At 41.6% G+C, this 17,109-nt stretch overlaps 1 protein-coding gene across 3 annotated transcripts in view; it reads left to right on the top strand.

The window, feature by feature from the left end:
• AEBP2 (AE binding protein 2) overlaps nucleotides 1–17,109 on the top strand; it is a 296,022-nt gene that overhangs the window by 95,725 nt on the left and 183,188 nt on the right. Inside the window, exon 10 of one of the 3 annotated variants that reach the window (XR_016037669.1) lies at nucleotides 3,785–10,848. The exons of 1 other annotated variant lie outside the window; for it this stretch is intronic. Coding sequence is in view for 1 of the 2 variants with exons in the window: in XM_055394702.2 (XP_055250677.1) it covers nucleotides 3,785–3,803 (19 nt within the window). In the remaining variant the exon portion in view is untranslated. Of the gene's footprint in view, nucleotides 1–3,784; nucleotides 10,849–17,109 lie in introns of those variants that run through there. One more of the 3 variants, XM_055394702.2, reaches the window with a different exon arrangement.

The raw sequence follows: 17,109 nt of genomic DNA, 5'->3' as shown, positions 1-17,109 counted from the left end.
CACTAGTGACATATCCTGTCACATTCCTTCAAAATTTCAAGAGTAAAAATAGTGTTGTTTCTGCTATTGTGAGCTGTAATGGGGGAGCATGAAATCCAAAGGAACCCTTTCAACTGGTTGAAAACAGTATCCAGCTACACCAGCTGGTCCAATTAAGTTATGTTCAGGAGATGTTTTGTTAATGGAGGTTTAGGACTTCCCTGGTGTTTCAGACAGTAAAGAATCTGCCTGCAAAGCAGAAGACGTGGGTTTGATCCCTGGGTCGGAAGATCCCCTGGAGAAGGGAACGGCAACCCACTCCAGTAATCTTGCCTGGAGAATCCCCATGGACAGAGGAGCCTGGCAAGCTACAGTCCATGGGGTTGCAAAGGGTCAGACACAACTGTATGACTAACAATGAACACTTTTCTAATACATAAGTAATTTATATTTTTATTAGAAATATCTGCACCAGAACCTTGTTATGAAACTACTAAAATGGTCAGTGTTAAAACATGCATTCTGGAACTTACCACCTTTATCATGAAAGTAACTCTGAAATGTCCCCAGTTTTAAGACTGGGGACATTTTAAGACCTGTAATAAATTTGACAGTTTTTATGGCTTTATCCAGCTTCTTCCAGAATTGCCACACAATCTTTCAGCACAAGTGCAGTGACCACCAGCATGTTTCAGCAACTGCTTTTATCTGAACGACTCTTTCTATAGCCTCAGTATATACATGGTTCATTTTTGATAAGTTGTTCAATGTAATAATCTAAAAGCATTTTTCCCCCTGTTGTGTTTTATCTAATACGTCTTCCTTGGGTTCATTTGGATTACTTCACATAAAAAACAAGCAAAATGCAGAGATTGGTCAATTCGTATTTTCATTCAGCTGAACTATAAAAGCTTTAAGGGAGTTCACCAGATGCATTTTGATGTGTATTTTTGGGTAAGAACAGTGATGATACCCAGCGTGGTATGGGTCCTCAAGGATATTTATTTGCTAATCTGTGGGGGCATTTTGCTTGACTCAGTATCCAGGGCCACACCTGGCACTAAGGCTCCTTGAACGAAGGTTGCTAAGTAACTTGTACTTGTCTCATCTGAAATGCTAGCAGAAAATGAGGGTAATTACATTTCTGTACATGTCAGCTTGGGCTTCCTGGTGGCTCAGTGGTAAAGAATCCACCTGCCATTGTGGGAAATGCAGGTTTGATCCCTGGGTCAGGAAGATCCCCTGCAGAAGAAAATGGCAACCCACTCCAGTATTCTTGCCTGGACATCCATGGACATAGGAGCCTGGTGGGCTACAGTCCATGGGTCACAAAGTCGGACATGACTTGTCTACTAAGCAACGCAAAAATATCTGTTTACTTAACACAGCCGAACCTCGAACAAGCTCTTTCTGATAGAATTTGTCTTTTCCTCACTTATAGCTTTGGATTCTCCCATTAAGGAGTTAGTTTTCATTATCAGATTTACATGTGGTTCACAAAAAAAATTTGTGCTGTTGACACCAGGCCGGAACATCTGAGTTCCTTACCTTTTGAACCTCTGTGTTTTGTTTCCAGATCCTGTAACTGAGCGAGGTTAGAGATAGTACGACTTCTCTGAGTGAAATACAAGAAGCTGAGCAGTCTTAAATACACTGGAATGACTTTCAGTGATGGGTATTTCTCAGTGTTACTTTTTTGACTTTAAAAGCTCTCCTGTGAAACTTACAGACATTTGCTTTCATTTCATACAGTGTTGTTACAGTGGTATGGTTGATTCTTGATTATCACTTTGTGCCAAATTTGCACTTTTGTCATGAGACAATCTTACTTTACTATCTTATTTTCTCATTAAATTTAATTCTTTAACCAGTGATTCACTTCTACTTTTAAAGGTAATTACTTTGTCTCATGAGAAAAAAATTTTAAGATATCCAAAATTTACCATAAGCCTTAAGCTTAGATAATAATCACAACATATGTGACTTGTTGGCCGCACAGCTTTCTGTGGCTTTCTGACATGAGCAAGCACTGAGTAGAAGCATCTGAGCCCACCTGGCATTTGATGAATCTGATTAATGTCTGTTAGGGTAAGTCTGGTCGCCTGTCTAATTTTACAGGAGAGGCCACAAGCCAGCCTGAATTAAAAAAAAAAAAAAGACTTGCAGAGTTACTACCTTTTTGGTGTGTTTTATACATGCTAAGTAAAGTGTTAATTGCTCAGTAGCGTCCGACTCTTTGTGATTCTTTGAAATGCAGCCTGTCCATGGAATTCTCCAGGCAAGAATACTGGAGTGGGTTGCCATGCCCTTCTCCAGGGGATCTTTCTGACCCAGGGATTGAACTTAGGTCAATTCTTTACCATCTGAGCCACCAGTGGCTGAAAAAGCTATAATTTAAGGTCTGCATAAAAATGAAGAAAACTGAATGGGAGTTAACTGTGTGTTCAAAGTTGGTGTTTCTAGTAACATTTTAAAAAAACTTGGTTAAAATCTAACAGCTGATTCCCCACCATCCCGAGCTTTCAGGCCCTTAGTAGTGTTCAGCTTGGTCTGGTCCATTTCTTCCTTTTCTTTTTCTCAGTCCAGTCTCCTCGTTGTCATGTCAACTTCAGTGTAAGTGATTCTTCCAGTGTAGACAGGAGCCCATCTCAAGATTTTTGTCCTTTTCTCTTGTGGATGTGTGCTCAGTCATTCAGTTGTGTCCAACTCTTTGTGACCCTATGGGCCCTATGGACCCAGCAGGCTCCTCAGTTCATGGGATTCTCCAGGCAAGAATGCTGGAGTGGGTTGCCATGCTCTCCTCCAGGGGCCTTTCCTTTACCCAGGTCCCCAGTTCTAAACTCACAAGGGCTACGCTGGATAACTGAGAAAGGAACAATTCACTTCTTGGTCTTGTTTCCCCCAGGGAGTGAATGCCAAGTCTGCTTGTATTTTTTTTTTTAATTCACACCAAACAATCTGGCTTCCCTGCTGGATCAGACAGCAAAGAATCTGCAATGCACGAGACCAGGGTTCGATCCCTTGGTTGGGAGGATGCCCTGGAGAAGGAAATCCAACCCACTCCAGTATACTTCCTTGGAGAGCTCCATGGACAAGAGGAGCCTGGTGGGCTAGAGTCCATGGGGTTGCAAAGAATTGGACATGACTGAGCGACTGAACTGAACTGAGTGATTAACAGTTTCACTTTCTTCTTTCAAACAACCTGGCAAAAATTATAGCTCTGAAATTGAGCTTTGATGTCCTCTTTTCTTCATGTCAGAAGGCCCAAGTAATGTGTTGTACAGGTGGTCTGGTGCTCTGCTTGTGGTCTCCTGGCCGGTGGACACCGTGGCTATGCATGTGGGGCCCATGGAAACTTCTGGGTCTTCACCATCCCCTTAGGAGCTGCAGGGAAACCCAGGGGGCTATTTCTAACTTTTCCTGGTTGTTATATTCACAGTCTTGCCCCCTTAGAATGCAGAGTGCTTCTGTGTGTCTGGGGCTTTCAAAGTTGGAGCTGAACACATGTTCTCTGGGACTCCCCAATGAAAGGTTTTCCATACTGCCTTCTCTCGTCTGGTGACTGGCCACCATGCCACCACCATGCTACTTCCTTTTCTTGAAGCTCTCCTTTTTCCTTCTGCTGAAAGGTTTTTGTCTATTTGGAGTGAGGAATAAGGGAGAACAGGGAACATCTGTCCTTCCAGTGTGTATCTGCTTGTAATGTTTTGTTGTCTTATCTGGCTAACAGTGAGGAGTGCACTTTACTTTGACTTAGAGATTAAGATCATGACATCTTTTTTTCCTCCCTTTTTTACATTCACAGATACATTGACAAGTCCTAGGAGGATCAGCTATTTTACTGGGCATGTGCGAAAGAGTACATCATTAATGCTTTGAAATATCATCATGCCGCATAAATGAAGCACACACAATGAAACAAAATATAAGCACCTCAAAATCAATCCATTCTTCTTCCTTGAAGTTTCCTTCCTTGAAAGTGGTTTGGCTAGAAGATGTCGAAAGTTCCTTCAGAGAAACCCTTCAGTTTTACATTTGCTAAGTGATGATGACAATTATACTTTGATTTCTCAAAGATTAACACAGCGAAACAATTGTTGGTCATCCCCTTAAACAACAGCAGTATCAAGGAGATTTTCTCTGTAGAGAAAATGCCAGTTAGTGGCCTGAAGGAAGGAAGGAGAAGAGAATTATAGGATCCTTAGAATAAGGAAAGCCAGAATCCCTATTAAAAGGAAAAAACATTTTTCCCTACCCTTGGACCACTTCTGACACAAAATGTGTATAGCTTTTTTTTGTTTGTTTTTCCCTCAAAACAAAAAATTCTTCATCTGTCTCAATACCATTTGAGTGCTGCAGTCCAGCTTTGACACTGACTATTCTGAATTAGCAGAGGTCCCAAACAGGTTAGGGGATCAATCCCACAAGACTGCCTCCACTTCTGATGCCAGTAGCAGCTCTCAGGATGTCTTCTCTCTACTTCTGACCAACTGGCTATAAGTCAGGGATTCCCACAACTTTTTTCTCCAGTTCAATAATTTGCTAGATTGCTCACATAAGTCAGAGAAACATTACTTACATTTATGGTTTATTATGAAGGATATAATAAAGGCTACAGAAGAACAGCCAGATGACAGGGTACAGAGGGCAAAGTCTGGAAAGGTCTTGAGCGCAAGAGCTCAAGAGAAAAGAAGCTCCTTGGAGGTCGGGAGTACCATCTTCCCAGGATGTAGATGTATTCATCAACCCAGAAGCTCTCCAAACCCCATGGTTTGGGGATTTTTATGGAAACTTCATCACATAGGCATGATTGGTTATTAATTCATCCTCCAGCCCCTCTCCCATCCCTGGAAAATGGTTTATGGGGCTAGAAAAAAAAATCCCAAACTAATCTATCATGGCTTAATCTTTTGGTGAGCAGCCACCATCCTGAAGGTATCCAGGAGCCACCAAGAGTCACCTCATTAGAACAAAAGACCTTCCTATGACTGGGGAAATCCCAAGGGATTTAGGAACTCTGTGTCAGGAACCTGAAGTAGAGACCAAATGTATATTTCTTGCTATCTCACACCTGTATTAGGTGAGATGAACTTGACCTGATAGGTGGGTGTAGCTTCAGTATAACACAGAGGGAAAAGACAATGACCAGTGGGGCCTAGGGAAATTTTAGGTAGAGTACATCATGAGGAATGCTGGGCTGGAAGAAGCACAAGCTGGAATCAAGATTGCTGGGAGAAATATCAATAACCTCAGATATGCAGATGACACTACCCTTATGGCAGAAAGTGAAGAGGAACTCAAAAGCCTCTTGATGAAAGTGAAAGAGGAGAGTGAAAAGGTTGGCTTGAAGCTCAACATTCAGAAAACAAAGATCATGGAATCTGGTCCCATCACTTCATGGGAAATAGATGGAAAAACAGTGGAAACAGTGTCAGACTTTATTTTTTTGGGCTTCAAAAATCACTGTGGATGCTGATTGCAGCCATGAAATTAAAAGACGCTTGCTCCTTGGAAGGAAAGTTATGACCAACCTTGATAATATATTGAAAAGCAGAGACATTACTTTGCCAACAAAGGTCCGTCTAGTCAAGGCTATGGTTTTTCCCGTGGTCATGTATGGATGTGAGAGTTGGACTGTGAAGAAAGCTGATCGCCGAAGAATTGATGCTTTTGAACTGTGGTGTTGGAGAAGACTCTTGAGAGTCCCTTGTACCGCAAGGAGATCCAATCAGTCCATTCTAAGGGAGATCGATCCTGGGTGTTCATTGGAAGGACTGATGCTGAAGCTGAAACTGCAATACTTTGGCCACCTCATGTGACGAGTTGACTCACTGGAAAAGACTCTGATGCTGGGAAGGGTTGGGGGCGAGAGGAGAAGGGGACGACCGAGAATGAGATGGCTGGATGGCATCACCGACTCTGTGGACATGAGTTTGAGTGAACTCCGGGAGTTGGTGGTGGACAGGGAGGCCTGGCGTGCTGTGATTCATGAGGTCACGGAGAGTCGGACACAACTGAGCAACTGAACTGAACTGAACTGAACTGAAAATTTCTATCTAGCTCTTTCTTTTTTTAGTTGTGGCTTGTGAACTCTTAGTTATATTATATGGGATCTAGTTCTTCTACAAGGGATAGAATCTGAGCCCTCTGCTTTGGGAGTGTGGAGGTAGCAAAGACAAACTCATTTGGACTAGAAAACTCATGAGATATTGCTATAGTTGTCAAGGGTCAAATAAAGGAGATCCAGGCAGAGTAAGTGAAGAAAGATTAAACATTATATATATATACATATATATACACACACACACACATATACATTTCAAATAAAAATTAAAAGAATTTATCAATAAAACTGGTTTCTATAAAGATAATATTTAAACTTCGAAAAGATTATAAAAACATAAACAGGCTTATGTAAGTTGGTTGCCAGCCATTGAAAAATTTTAATACTTGATACAATGATATTAAAACTATCATTGAAAAGATTTGTTATTTTGATATTAATGCATGTTTTTAAAAAGATAACTGAAGGAGGTATTTCCTTCCTGAGAAGAACCAATAGGTATTATAATGTAATAGATATAATAGTATCTTAAATAGCTGTCCTAATATGGACTGTGAAGAAAGCTGATCGTTGAAGAATTGATGCTTTTGAACTGTGGTGGTGGAGAAGACTCTTGAGAGTCCCTTGTACTGCAAGGAGATCCAACCAGTCCATTCTAAAGGAGATCAATCCTGGGTGTTCATTGGAAGGACTGATGCCAAAGCTGAAACTCCAATACTTTGGCCACCTCTTAGGAAGAGTTGACTCACTGGAAAAGAGTCTGATGCTGGGAGGGATTGGGGGCGGGAGGAGAAGGGGACGACAGAGAATGAGATGGCTGGATGGCATCACCGACTGGATGGACATGAGTTTGAGTGAACTCCGGGAGTTGGTGATGGACAGGGAGGCCTGGCGTGCTGTGATTCATGGGGTCACAAAGAGTCGGACACGACTGAACGACTGAACTGAACTGAACTGAATAGCTAACAAAACCTTAAATGCTTTGATTTCATTATTTTCCCTTTTGTTTAATCCATACACGTTTCAGAGAAAAATTCATCCAAATATCAGATTAATCTTTTAATTCATAAGAATGCTGATTTGGAAGATTTTAGTGTTCTGTTTCCAAGTATCTTGTTTATTAGATACTCAGTGTTCATGAGTTTTGCTGAGAGAAATCATAATTAAACTTCCCATGGTTATAGTTGGGAAACCATGACTCCTTTCACGGTGACAAAATATTGTGACACATTGTAAAGGTTCATTTTCCTTGTTACAAGTTTATGGCATTTTTAACGTGGAAAAAAGAGACAGAGGATTATAAAAGATCTTGTATGAAAAGAGATTCTAAACCCAGAATCCAAGAAAAATTAAAATTCTGAAACAGTTCATGGAAGCCTGTGAAGAATGAAGAGGAGGTCTTTCAACACCATTTAAATTGATGAAATGAGACTTAATTTTGACTTAGATATCAACTAGCAACGAAGAAGTAAACTAGATTTACTTCTACCCCAAGGCAAAGGTCCAAAGCAAACATGTAATTTGTTCAAATCCTATAATTCCTTTACTCTGGTGCAAATACTATAATTACCAATAAATAGACCTCAACATCCTTTTAGATATTTAGATTTTCCCTCTAGATTTTGACACTGACTGGCAACGCTGAGGAAGTCAGTTGGATACTAATATGTCATGTGGTGTTATTTAAACTGAAGGTATTGAATTTTGTCATTTGTTTAACGACATCCTTTTTTCTTCTTCTTCTTCTTTTTTTTTTTTTTTGGCCTCTTGGCTTGTAGGATCTTAATTCCTCAACCAGGGATCAAACCCGTGCCCTCTGCAGTGCACGAGCGCAGTCTTAACCACTGAACTGTCAGGGAAATCCCAGGAAATTTGTTTAAGAACTTGTCACAGTATGACATTGAAAAGGTTATATTTTTTCCCTTTTGGGTCTCATTTGTTCAACATGTAAATAAAATCAAACTTTTGTTGCCAAATGTTTTTCCTCCAAAGCTTTTTAATGCATTTTCATTTAAAAAGAAAACAGTTCAGTTGAAAAGACTCCAAACAATAGAATAGTTGTCAGAGAAATCAAAGATGAGCAGATGAAGTTATGCTTGTAAACCTGCTTGAGAATTAATCATCAAAAAGTTGGAGGAAAATAGTTTTCACGGTCCTTCAAAGGGTAAGACTGATTTCCTAGAGACGTAGCTATCTTTAGTTTGAATTGCCATCCACAGGTTAGCTATTCTAAGACTTCACTTTCCAGAGACTTCTCCTGACCTTGATGAGCAACATGTGGTCTGCAGATGTCTTTGCCACCTGACAAATGCCTTTGAACAACAGCCAGATCTCTTCTGTTTTCATAGAAATTTTCTTAGATGAACATTTTTTTTCTCCATCAGCCTTTCCTCTTCTGAATTTCATATGAAGAGAGACATTCTCGAAATCATTCATCTGAATAAACTGGTCAAATGTTGCTTCATACATACCACACAGTGATAGAAATATCTTCTCAGAAAGTCTATATTGACCTCTAAGAAATTGCTACTCCTGCTTTTTTTTCAAAAGAATAAAACATGATTTTGACATCATGTTCAAGAGTAATTCTGAAATGTAACATGATTTAGAAACTGCAAATCTGTTTGAGGATTTTGCTTTAAGGACTGGAGGGACTGGTAAAGTAGGAGAGATGGGTCATAGAATTTTCTCCTTCCAAACTCTATATGGCCTGTTTGTTATTTTTCTCCTGGGGTGAAGAATAGGTTGGTCTAAAATACATTACCTTTACAGTGTTTCCAATCATATGACGTGACTTCATTTTCTTTATCTTATTGGGCTGTAGGGTACCCTTCTGGAGAGGATGGTGGTGATGTTCATAGTGAACTGTAATGAGAGAGATTGGAAATGAAGGGCTGGGTAAATTTTGGAAGACTTGGACTCCTAGACCTAAGAGTTTGAATTTCATTGAACAAGAATTCAGGCTTTTTCAGCATGATTTGCACATTCTACTAGTCTGCATAATCACTCACACATCTTTGTATTTTAATTCTCTAGGAAATGATTGTTCTTATAGTATTTCAAACTGAATCATGAAAGCAGCATGGCGCAGGAACTGAGATCTTGGATTCTAGAGTTGGGAAGACCTAGATTAAGACCAACTCTACCACCCACCATTTGTGTTTTGGGGCAAGCATCTTAACTTTCTTAAGCCTCAGTTACCTTACCTTCCATGGGAATACCTGTCTTGGAAGGTTGCTGTGACTATCAAATGAGAAAGTATGGATAAACTACTTAGTGTAGATTAGGGCACATGGTAAATTATCAGTAAATATTGTTATAAACAATTATTACTGAAATTTCAAAATCACTCAGAGTCATTGTGTCCCCACCCCCGCAAATTCATATGTGGAAGTCCTAACCCCCAATGTGACTGTATATCAAGAATGAGCTTTTAAGTAGATAATTAAGGTTAAATGGGCCTTTCCCGTGGCTCAGCAGTAAAGAATCTGCCTGCCATGCATGAGCCACAGGAGATGTGGGTTCGATCCCTGGGTCAGGAAGATTCCCTGGAGGAAGTCATGGCAACCCACTCCAGTATTCTTGCCTGGAAAATCCCGTGAACAGAGGAGTCTGGTGGGTTCCAGTCCGTAGGCCCACAGAGTCAGACACGACTGAGTAACTTGTACATTTGTGCAAGGGTAAATGAGGGCAGAAAGTTTGGAGCCCTATCCGACGGGACTGGTGTCCTTACAAGGAGAAGAGATAACAAGAAACTCTTTCTGCACCTGTATACAGAAGAAAGGTTGTATGAAGGCATGGTGAGAAAGTGGCCATTTATCCACCAGAACAGGCCTCCTCCACAACCAACCTAACAGCACCTAGATCTTGGACTTTTAGCCTCCAGAACCATGAGAAAATAAGTTTTGGTTGTTTAAGCCAGCTAGTTTGTGGTATTTCATTATGCAAGCCCTAGCAGACTAATATACTGTTTAATGAAATTGTACTCAATAGTAAGATCTTATAATGATAAAAGAAAATCCTACTTTGTATGGCAACAGAATCAATATCACAGAACTTACCTTTTAGCAAGACACTGAAGACTTTTCCCATCAGCGTAGACAGTGATGGTTGAAACACAAGTGTTTAGTTGCAGCTTGAGAAATTTATCAGAAAATCAGTTGGTGAGCTGACTGTTGAGCCAGGGTGACTGGGTCACTTGTCTTTTATGCTTCAGCAAAATAGTCTAGGTTTATTTACATGCTGGGAGAGTTCCAAGAACAGCTGAGGATAAAGACCAGTGTGAAAGCGTGTGTTAAGCTTCTGCTTGCATTACATTGGCCAAAGGGAGTCACATAACCTACATAGATTCAAGAGTAAATCTACATTGGCAGGGGGATAGAATTTGAGGCCATTTTCCAATTTTCCACATCTTTTAAGTTACCTACAGAATAAGACCGTCTGAAGTCTAAGCTGAACTACCTGTGTTGAATAGTCACAGAACTATGTCAGTCCTTTCAAGTGTTACTAGATGCTGAATATAGTTACTAGTGTTATTCTAAGCCTGTCCTCAAACTCTCTTTTTACATGTCACCATTCTAAAGGAGATCAATCCTGGGTGTTCATTGGAAGGACTGATGCTAAAGCTGAAACTGAAATACTTTGGCCACCTCATGAGATGAGTTGACTCACTGGAAAAGACTGTGATGCTGGGAAGGGTTGGGGGCAGGAGGAGAAGGGGACGACTGAGAATGACATGGCTGGATGGCATCACCGCCTCTGTGGACATGAGTTTGAGTGAACTCCGGGAGTTGGTGGTGGACAGGGAGGCCTGGCGTGCTGTGATTCATGGGGTCGCGGAGAGTCGGAAATGACTGAGCGACTGAACTGAACTGAACTGAACTGAATGTTGCAGCTACCTGCTTGATCTTCTTTGTTCAGGGACTGGTAGGAGGGACTTAGAATAAGCTTCCAAAGAATCATTCATCTTCAGTTGTTGTTTAATCATGAGAATTAGTTGCTGGTTTCACTGGTAAAGAATCATTAATGTTCTGAAACTCCTAAAACTGATATACTGTCTGATTTTATGGACAATATAAAAGGTCTATTTTGGTTTTCTTTACTAAGAAAATCAGGGGAATTTTCCTTAGGTCAGTGGTTAAGACTGTGCTTTCATTGCTGAAGGCCCAGGGTTCGATCCCTGGTTGGGGATTCCACAAGCCACATGCTATGACAAGAAAATCAGCTGGGTTTTTTTTTGTTGTTGTTGTTTTACTAGCGGCATTTCAATATAATACTGCAGAATTCTAGAATGCCATCTTCTGTATTGTATGGGTAGGGGCATGGCTATTATTTTTGCCACATAAATTCAGTTCCAAGAATCCTCTTCCTTTTAATTCCAGTATAACTGAGACCTCCCTGGTTATCTGTAAAGCTGCCCTCCATTTTGAGGAATTTTAAGACCTGGAGTGAGGGGTGCAATTGATTCTGTCCTTTGAGCCTGGTACATTCTGTGATTGAGGGCAACAAATGGTCTGCATGTGGTCATTGAGTTACCAAACTTGCTAAAATTACTGGATTTTTGGACTATACAATGTGTAGAAAGAAACCTCTTGATGCAAATAGTTTGCAAGCCTAGAATTTTTTGTTTTCCCCTGCGAAAAGCTTTACTGTTTCCATCTGCTCCATGGCTTGGACTAGAACTCTCAAGATGGTTAAAAAGCCGCCTAGTGGCTGCAGGGAGAGGCTTGGACAGAAAACCTGACACTGGGGGTCTTCCAGAGAGGCCCCCCAAAGGCTGCTGGGCTCCCGAGACTCCTAGTTATGCATGTGAGGGTGAGGGCTATTTGCCCAGCCTGGGGGCTGCCAGGCTGCGGAGGGCAGGCAGGTGGGCTGTATCTTCTGGATGACTTTCACTTGCTCATCTAGTTAAAGAAGCGGCTTCTAGGAAGTTGGACGGAGTCTGCGCTGGCAGAGCTCAAACCGCTTGGTTCAGGTTCTTCTCCCAGACCATGGCGGATTCCATGTCATCCAGGGTTTCACCCCACTCATGGGGGGACGATTTCTGCCTGACCTGGAAGGGGTGTGTCTGACACCCTGGTTTCAGGCCTTGGGTTTGTTGTGTGCAAACACGGGGTACCCAGGACCCCCGAGTGCCCTGCCAGCTCACATAACCTTTGAGAAATGTTCTCAGGACTGACCTCACTCAGAGCACAGGATATATATCCAAATATATTTATATGAACCTGGGTGGTTTCTTTTCTCTCCAGGTGTAAAAAGGTGTATTCTGTAAGTATCTAATCATTTGTTAAACACTTTCAAAAAATCTTTCTGGGATGACTTCTAGAATAGCTTCTTGTGTAACAAATACAATCTTATCGTTGTTCAGTCACTAAGTCCTTTCTGACTCTTTGCAATCCCATGGACTGTAGCATGCCAGGCCTCCCTGTCCCTCACTATCTCCTAGAGTTTGTCCAAGTTCACATCCACTTAATCTTATAGTTTCTTGGGAAAGTGCTTCCATCTTCTTTTGGAGAATTGTTGATGCTTTCTTAGTCCAAATACATGGTTTTGGTTAGGCTATCTCTACCATAGGATGGGGCTCTCACACTACTTCATTTCCCAAGCAGGAGAACTGCTTGATCAGAGATGGGCGAAGTTAGATGGACCAGTCAGAGACCTTCTCCAGCTTTTTTTTTTTTTTAAATGAGACGGTCACGCGCGTTCTCTGTGGTTCTTTAAAGATGTTGCTGAGTTACTTACATGCTGTCTTGTAACCTCTAGAAGCAATCGTCTTTATGCTGTTGATTCGCCACAATAGCATTATTCCACATGCTATTGAATAATTCCACAATACTCCACAATATTGATACTCCTTGTTATTCTAAGGTGTTCTTGTTGCCTTAAGGAAGAGAGCAAGAAAACTGAATCTCAGCGTTTTTCTCTTTTTCTTCCAATAAACAAGGTTTTGAGAGTCACAGGAGAGGTCCTAAAGGAATCTAGACTCAGAATTTAGACTCTAACTTACACAATTAGTGAGAAACCTGAAGAATGATATTGGCCCCATCTCTACCCTTGAGACCAGAGGAGGGCAGCTGGGTTAGGGGAGATGAGGCATTGCTTATAGGAGATGGGAGTCAGTGAGCGGTCCTCACATGCTCTAGGTGAAGAGGAGTTGGATCAAGATTCGGAGCCTGATGGGTTTCACTGGTGGCTGTCTTGAGGCAGCCAATGGGAGCCCTGCTGATGGCTGTAACTCATCATCCTTCAAGAGAGCATCACATGCTGTGTGTGGATTGATTTTGATAAAGTCTGTTGAAGTCCAGTCTGTATATTTCAGGGCTTCCCAGGTGGCTCAGTGGTAAAGAATCCGCCTGCCAATGCAGGAGCTGCAGGAGTAGCAGATTTGGTCCCTGGGTGGGGAAGATCCCCTGGAGAGGTAATAGGAACTCACTCCTGTATTCATGCCTGAAAAATAATGGGTAGAAGAGCCTGGCAGACTACAGTCCATGGAGTCACAAAGAGTCACACACACACATGCTGTATATTTCATGAGTCAGTTGTGCTTTGATTCCTGCTTTTACCTCTTTTCTCCAACGACATGGCAGGGAGGAATCTCAACAACCATAAGAATGGTTTGTTTTCTTCCCTGTACAATGAGCGATTTCTCAACCCCCTCTAATAAACAATCTATTCTTTTCCCATTACTCAATTGATACCATATGTAACACTTACATATATAAACAGGCCTGTCTCTGGCAGGTCGCCATTTAAAGTAAGAGGCCTCAAACTTCCTGCATCTTCCATAAAAGCTGAAGGATAGAAGGAAAGAGCTATGCACATACCCACATTCTGTCAATGGCCTGGGCAGGCAGCATTGAAACTGCAGAACTAATCAGCGGCGCCTGCATAGGTCTTTACTGTCTGGAGGACTGCACAATTGGACCTTTATAAATTTGAGTGGAGAAAGTTGGAGAATTTGGCAAAGCAGCACTGAATCTACATGACTTCAGTTAAAAAAGAAGCACAAGCTGGGGGAAAATGGGAACAGTGCAGGTGGGTTGCATAGAACGTTCTGGAATATTCTGAGAACGTTGTGGGTTAAAACCAGTTTTGTTGAATTTGCCCTGAGAAGCTGCTGACTGATTCTCAACTCAGGATATCTGGAACACACCTCCCTTCATCACTACTCCAGAAAGATTCACACGAATTTTGTTTCTTCACTCTGACCTCAGACATGGGAACTGTACCCTCTGCAAGCTGACCCTCTACATATAGAAGCAGGAACAAGCTTGCCCCAAATGTAGATGGCAGGTGGAAATGTTGACTTTGATCTCTGTGGAGAAAAGCAATTTTACAGCAGGGAGGGTCAGGCCTCTGATACCCAGATCCTAGTCATACGTACGTATCTTTTAAGTGAAAAGTGGGAACAGAGCCCAGAATTCAGAATTTAGTGGGAAAGCAGGCCAGGGTTCCCCCTTTCTTGCTTGTGAGCCCTTGACTTCTTCATGTGCTGGTTGACTTGCAAATGGCTGAGACTCACTGAACTCTCTTCAAAGCCAACTTGATATAAAATGCCACATCGATGTATCTCTTTGCTTTTTTGTTTTGGGGACCAGTGGGATGGACCAGATGCCTGGGCATACCCTGTGAATGTGGGGACTGGGATGGGACTAAGCACGGCGAGCACCTGTCTGGTTCTGGCTGTAGAGAACAAGGTAGGGAACATTGTTTCTCTCTGACTTAATTGGTTTGGACATGAGACAAAGATGAGATTTGATCAGGTTTGCACAGATTTGGTCCAAAATATTCTTAAAATTGTGGCCTTCCCAGGTGGCTCAGCGGTAGAGAATCCACCTGCTGATGCAGGAGATGTGGGTTCAATCCCTGAGTCAGGAAGATCTCCTGGAGAAGGAAATGGCAACTCACTCCAGTTTACTTGCCTGGGAAATCCCAGGAAAGAGGAGCCTGGCAGGCTACAGTCCATGGGGTCCCAAAGAATTGTACACGACTTAGTGAGTGAAGAATAGTTCTTTAAAATGCACTGAAAGTGGCTAACATTTTCTCTTTATCTGTTGCCTAGACACAGTAACTTTGTGATGGAAAAATATATAGGTATCTAAACTCAAAGAAATGGAAGTATTAGGTGTTTTGGGAAAACCAATGGGTAACCTCTCTCTCTGTCCCCCTTTTGTACTTTCCCCCATCTCCCCATTTTCTCCTTTTTAAAAGTTAATAGATAAAGGACATTGTTAAGTGACTGTAAAAATAAGGTTCATGTTTAGATAGTTTTCCCAGCTGCAGTGCTCTGTTTAAAATACTCTGTTTTCATGGCCTGCACTGTTTATTTTACATTCAGAGATGTGGGCACATGGGAACCATTTGCAGAAAATACCTTTGTTTGCTTCTACGATTGATATAATACAGAAGCAGGGGGTAGAGTTTCCACAAGCTGCCTTTCTAAAGCCAGATGTATCCTCTTATTAATACTAGCAAGTACATTTATAAGAAGAAAATGTAGTTATGGAAAGTAACGAAGAGATAAATCCATTCTGTCTTTGATTGTCACACCCAAGATTTATACAAAAGAGAAAGTTCTCAGGGATCATTGGGGGTCAAATTCTTGTGAAATGCTCAGAACCATTTCACCTACCTGCACTGAAAAATTAATCATCGATGATAAAAGTGTTGTGCCTTAGGTTTGACTCTCAGTACATCTGTTATCAATGATTGATTTGCAGGTGCCTTCAGATAGGTTTCTCCACGTTTGATTTCAATTTCTCCTTCCCCTAATCAGTCCATCCTGTATTCTTCCACCAGGGCAGTCTTTAAAACTGCAGACTGACCATGGGTCTTCCCTGTCTTAAGTTTCATAATGGTTGTTCCTTTTTGCTTCTAGGGGAGGTAAAAATGTTCCGTTGGCTGAAACCAGCTTTCAAGAATATATAATACTTTTTTTGACCACATACCGTGAGCCTGAAAAAACAGGTAATAGTTGCCAACATTTAAAAACCAGAGAATTTGATAGAAAAATCTGGGTAGTCTGCCGTTATTAAAGTGGCATGCCTGGCAACACTAGTCTTACACTTTGTATAAAAATGATCAAACTATTCCATCTAGAAGGGCACTGTCTCCCCAGTTTCCCAGAGGACCCATACGTCTTGTCTTTTTTCTCATTTACATGATTTCACTTCTCTCATTTGCATGATCAGTTTGGCATTTACAGGCATTTAAATGGTCAAGTCCTGGACCATGGGCTGAAGTCCAACTCTTTGGCCTCACACGTAAGGACCATCTGACTCCTATTAACTTTTTAAGGCTCACTTCTCACATTTATTTTCTCTTCTGGAGCTTTCTACTCCAAAAATACAGGTTTTCCCCCAAGTCACTGTGTTATATTGCTATTTCCAGGCCTTTCCATCTATCTGGAAAGTTTGCTCACTTACCAAATATATATTTTCCTTCTGTTTTTCTTAGAGTGAACCATCCTTCTTGGTGTTTTTTGGAGCATCTGAGCATACTTCCATTACAGATTACATAAGTAAAATACAGAGTAATATAAAGTCAGTAGAAACTCTTATGAGCAGCAGGTATAAAATTCCTTGAAGGGAGATGCAAGGCTCTGCAGAGGAGCAGCTTGCTCAGGACCTGTAGGTGAGCCCCCGGGGCTCAGAGAACCCACCGAGTCTCTGCTCAGGTTCCTCTTTGGGAAGAGGGCTTCAGGTCCTTGCAGTGTGGCTGGGGGTAAAGTTGAAAAAGATGTTGTTCAGTCACACAGTCATGTCCTACTCTTTGCAACTCCATAGACTGCAGCACACCAGGCTTCCCTGTCCTTCACGATCTCCTGGAGTTTGCTCAAACTCACGTTCATTGAGTCCATGATGCCATCCAACCATCTCATCCTGTCACCCCCTTCTTCTCTGGTTCTCAGTCTTTCCCAGCATCAAGGTTTCTTCCAATGAGTTGGCTCTTCACATCAGGTGGTCAAAGTATTAGAGCTTCAGCTTTAGTATCAGTCCTTCCAATAAATATTCAGGGTTGATTTCCTTTAGAACTGACTGGTTTGATCTCCTTGCAGTCCAAGGGAC

This window comes from Moschus berezovskii, chromosome 6, assembly GCF_049115385.1.
Source record: "Moschus berezovskii isolate FMDL1 chromosome 6, NW_MosBer_1.0, whole genome shotgun sequence".
In the NCBI taxonomy this organism is placed as follows: Eukaryota; Metazoa; Chordata; class Mammalia; order Artiodactyla; family Moschidae; genus Moschus; species Moschus berezovskii.
This window is presented reverse-complemented; position numbering and strand designations above follow the sequence as displayed.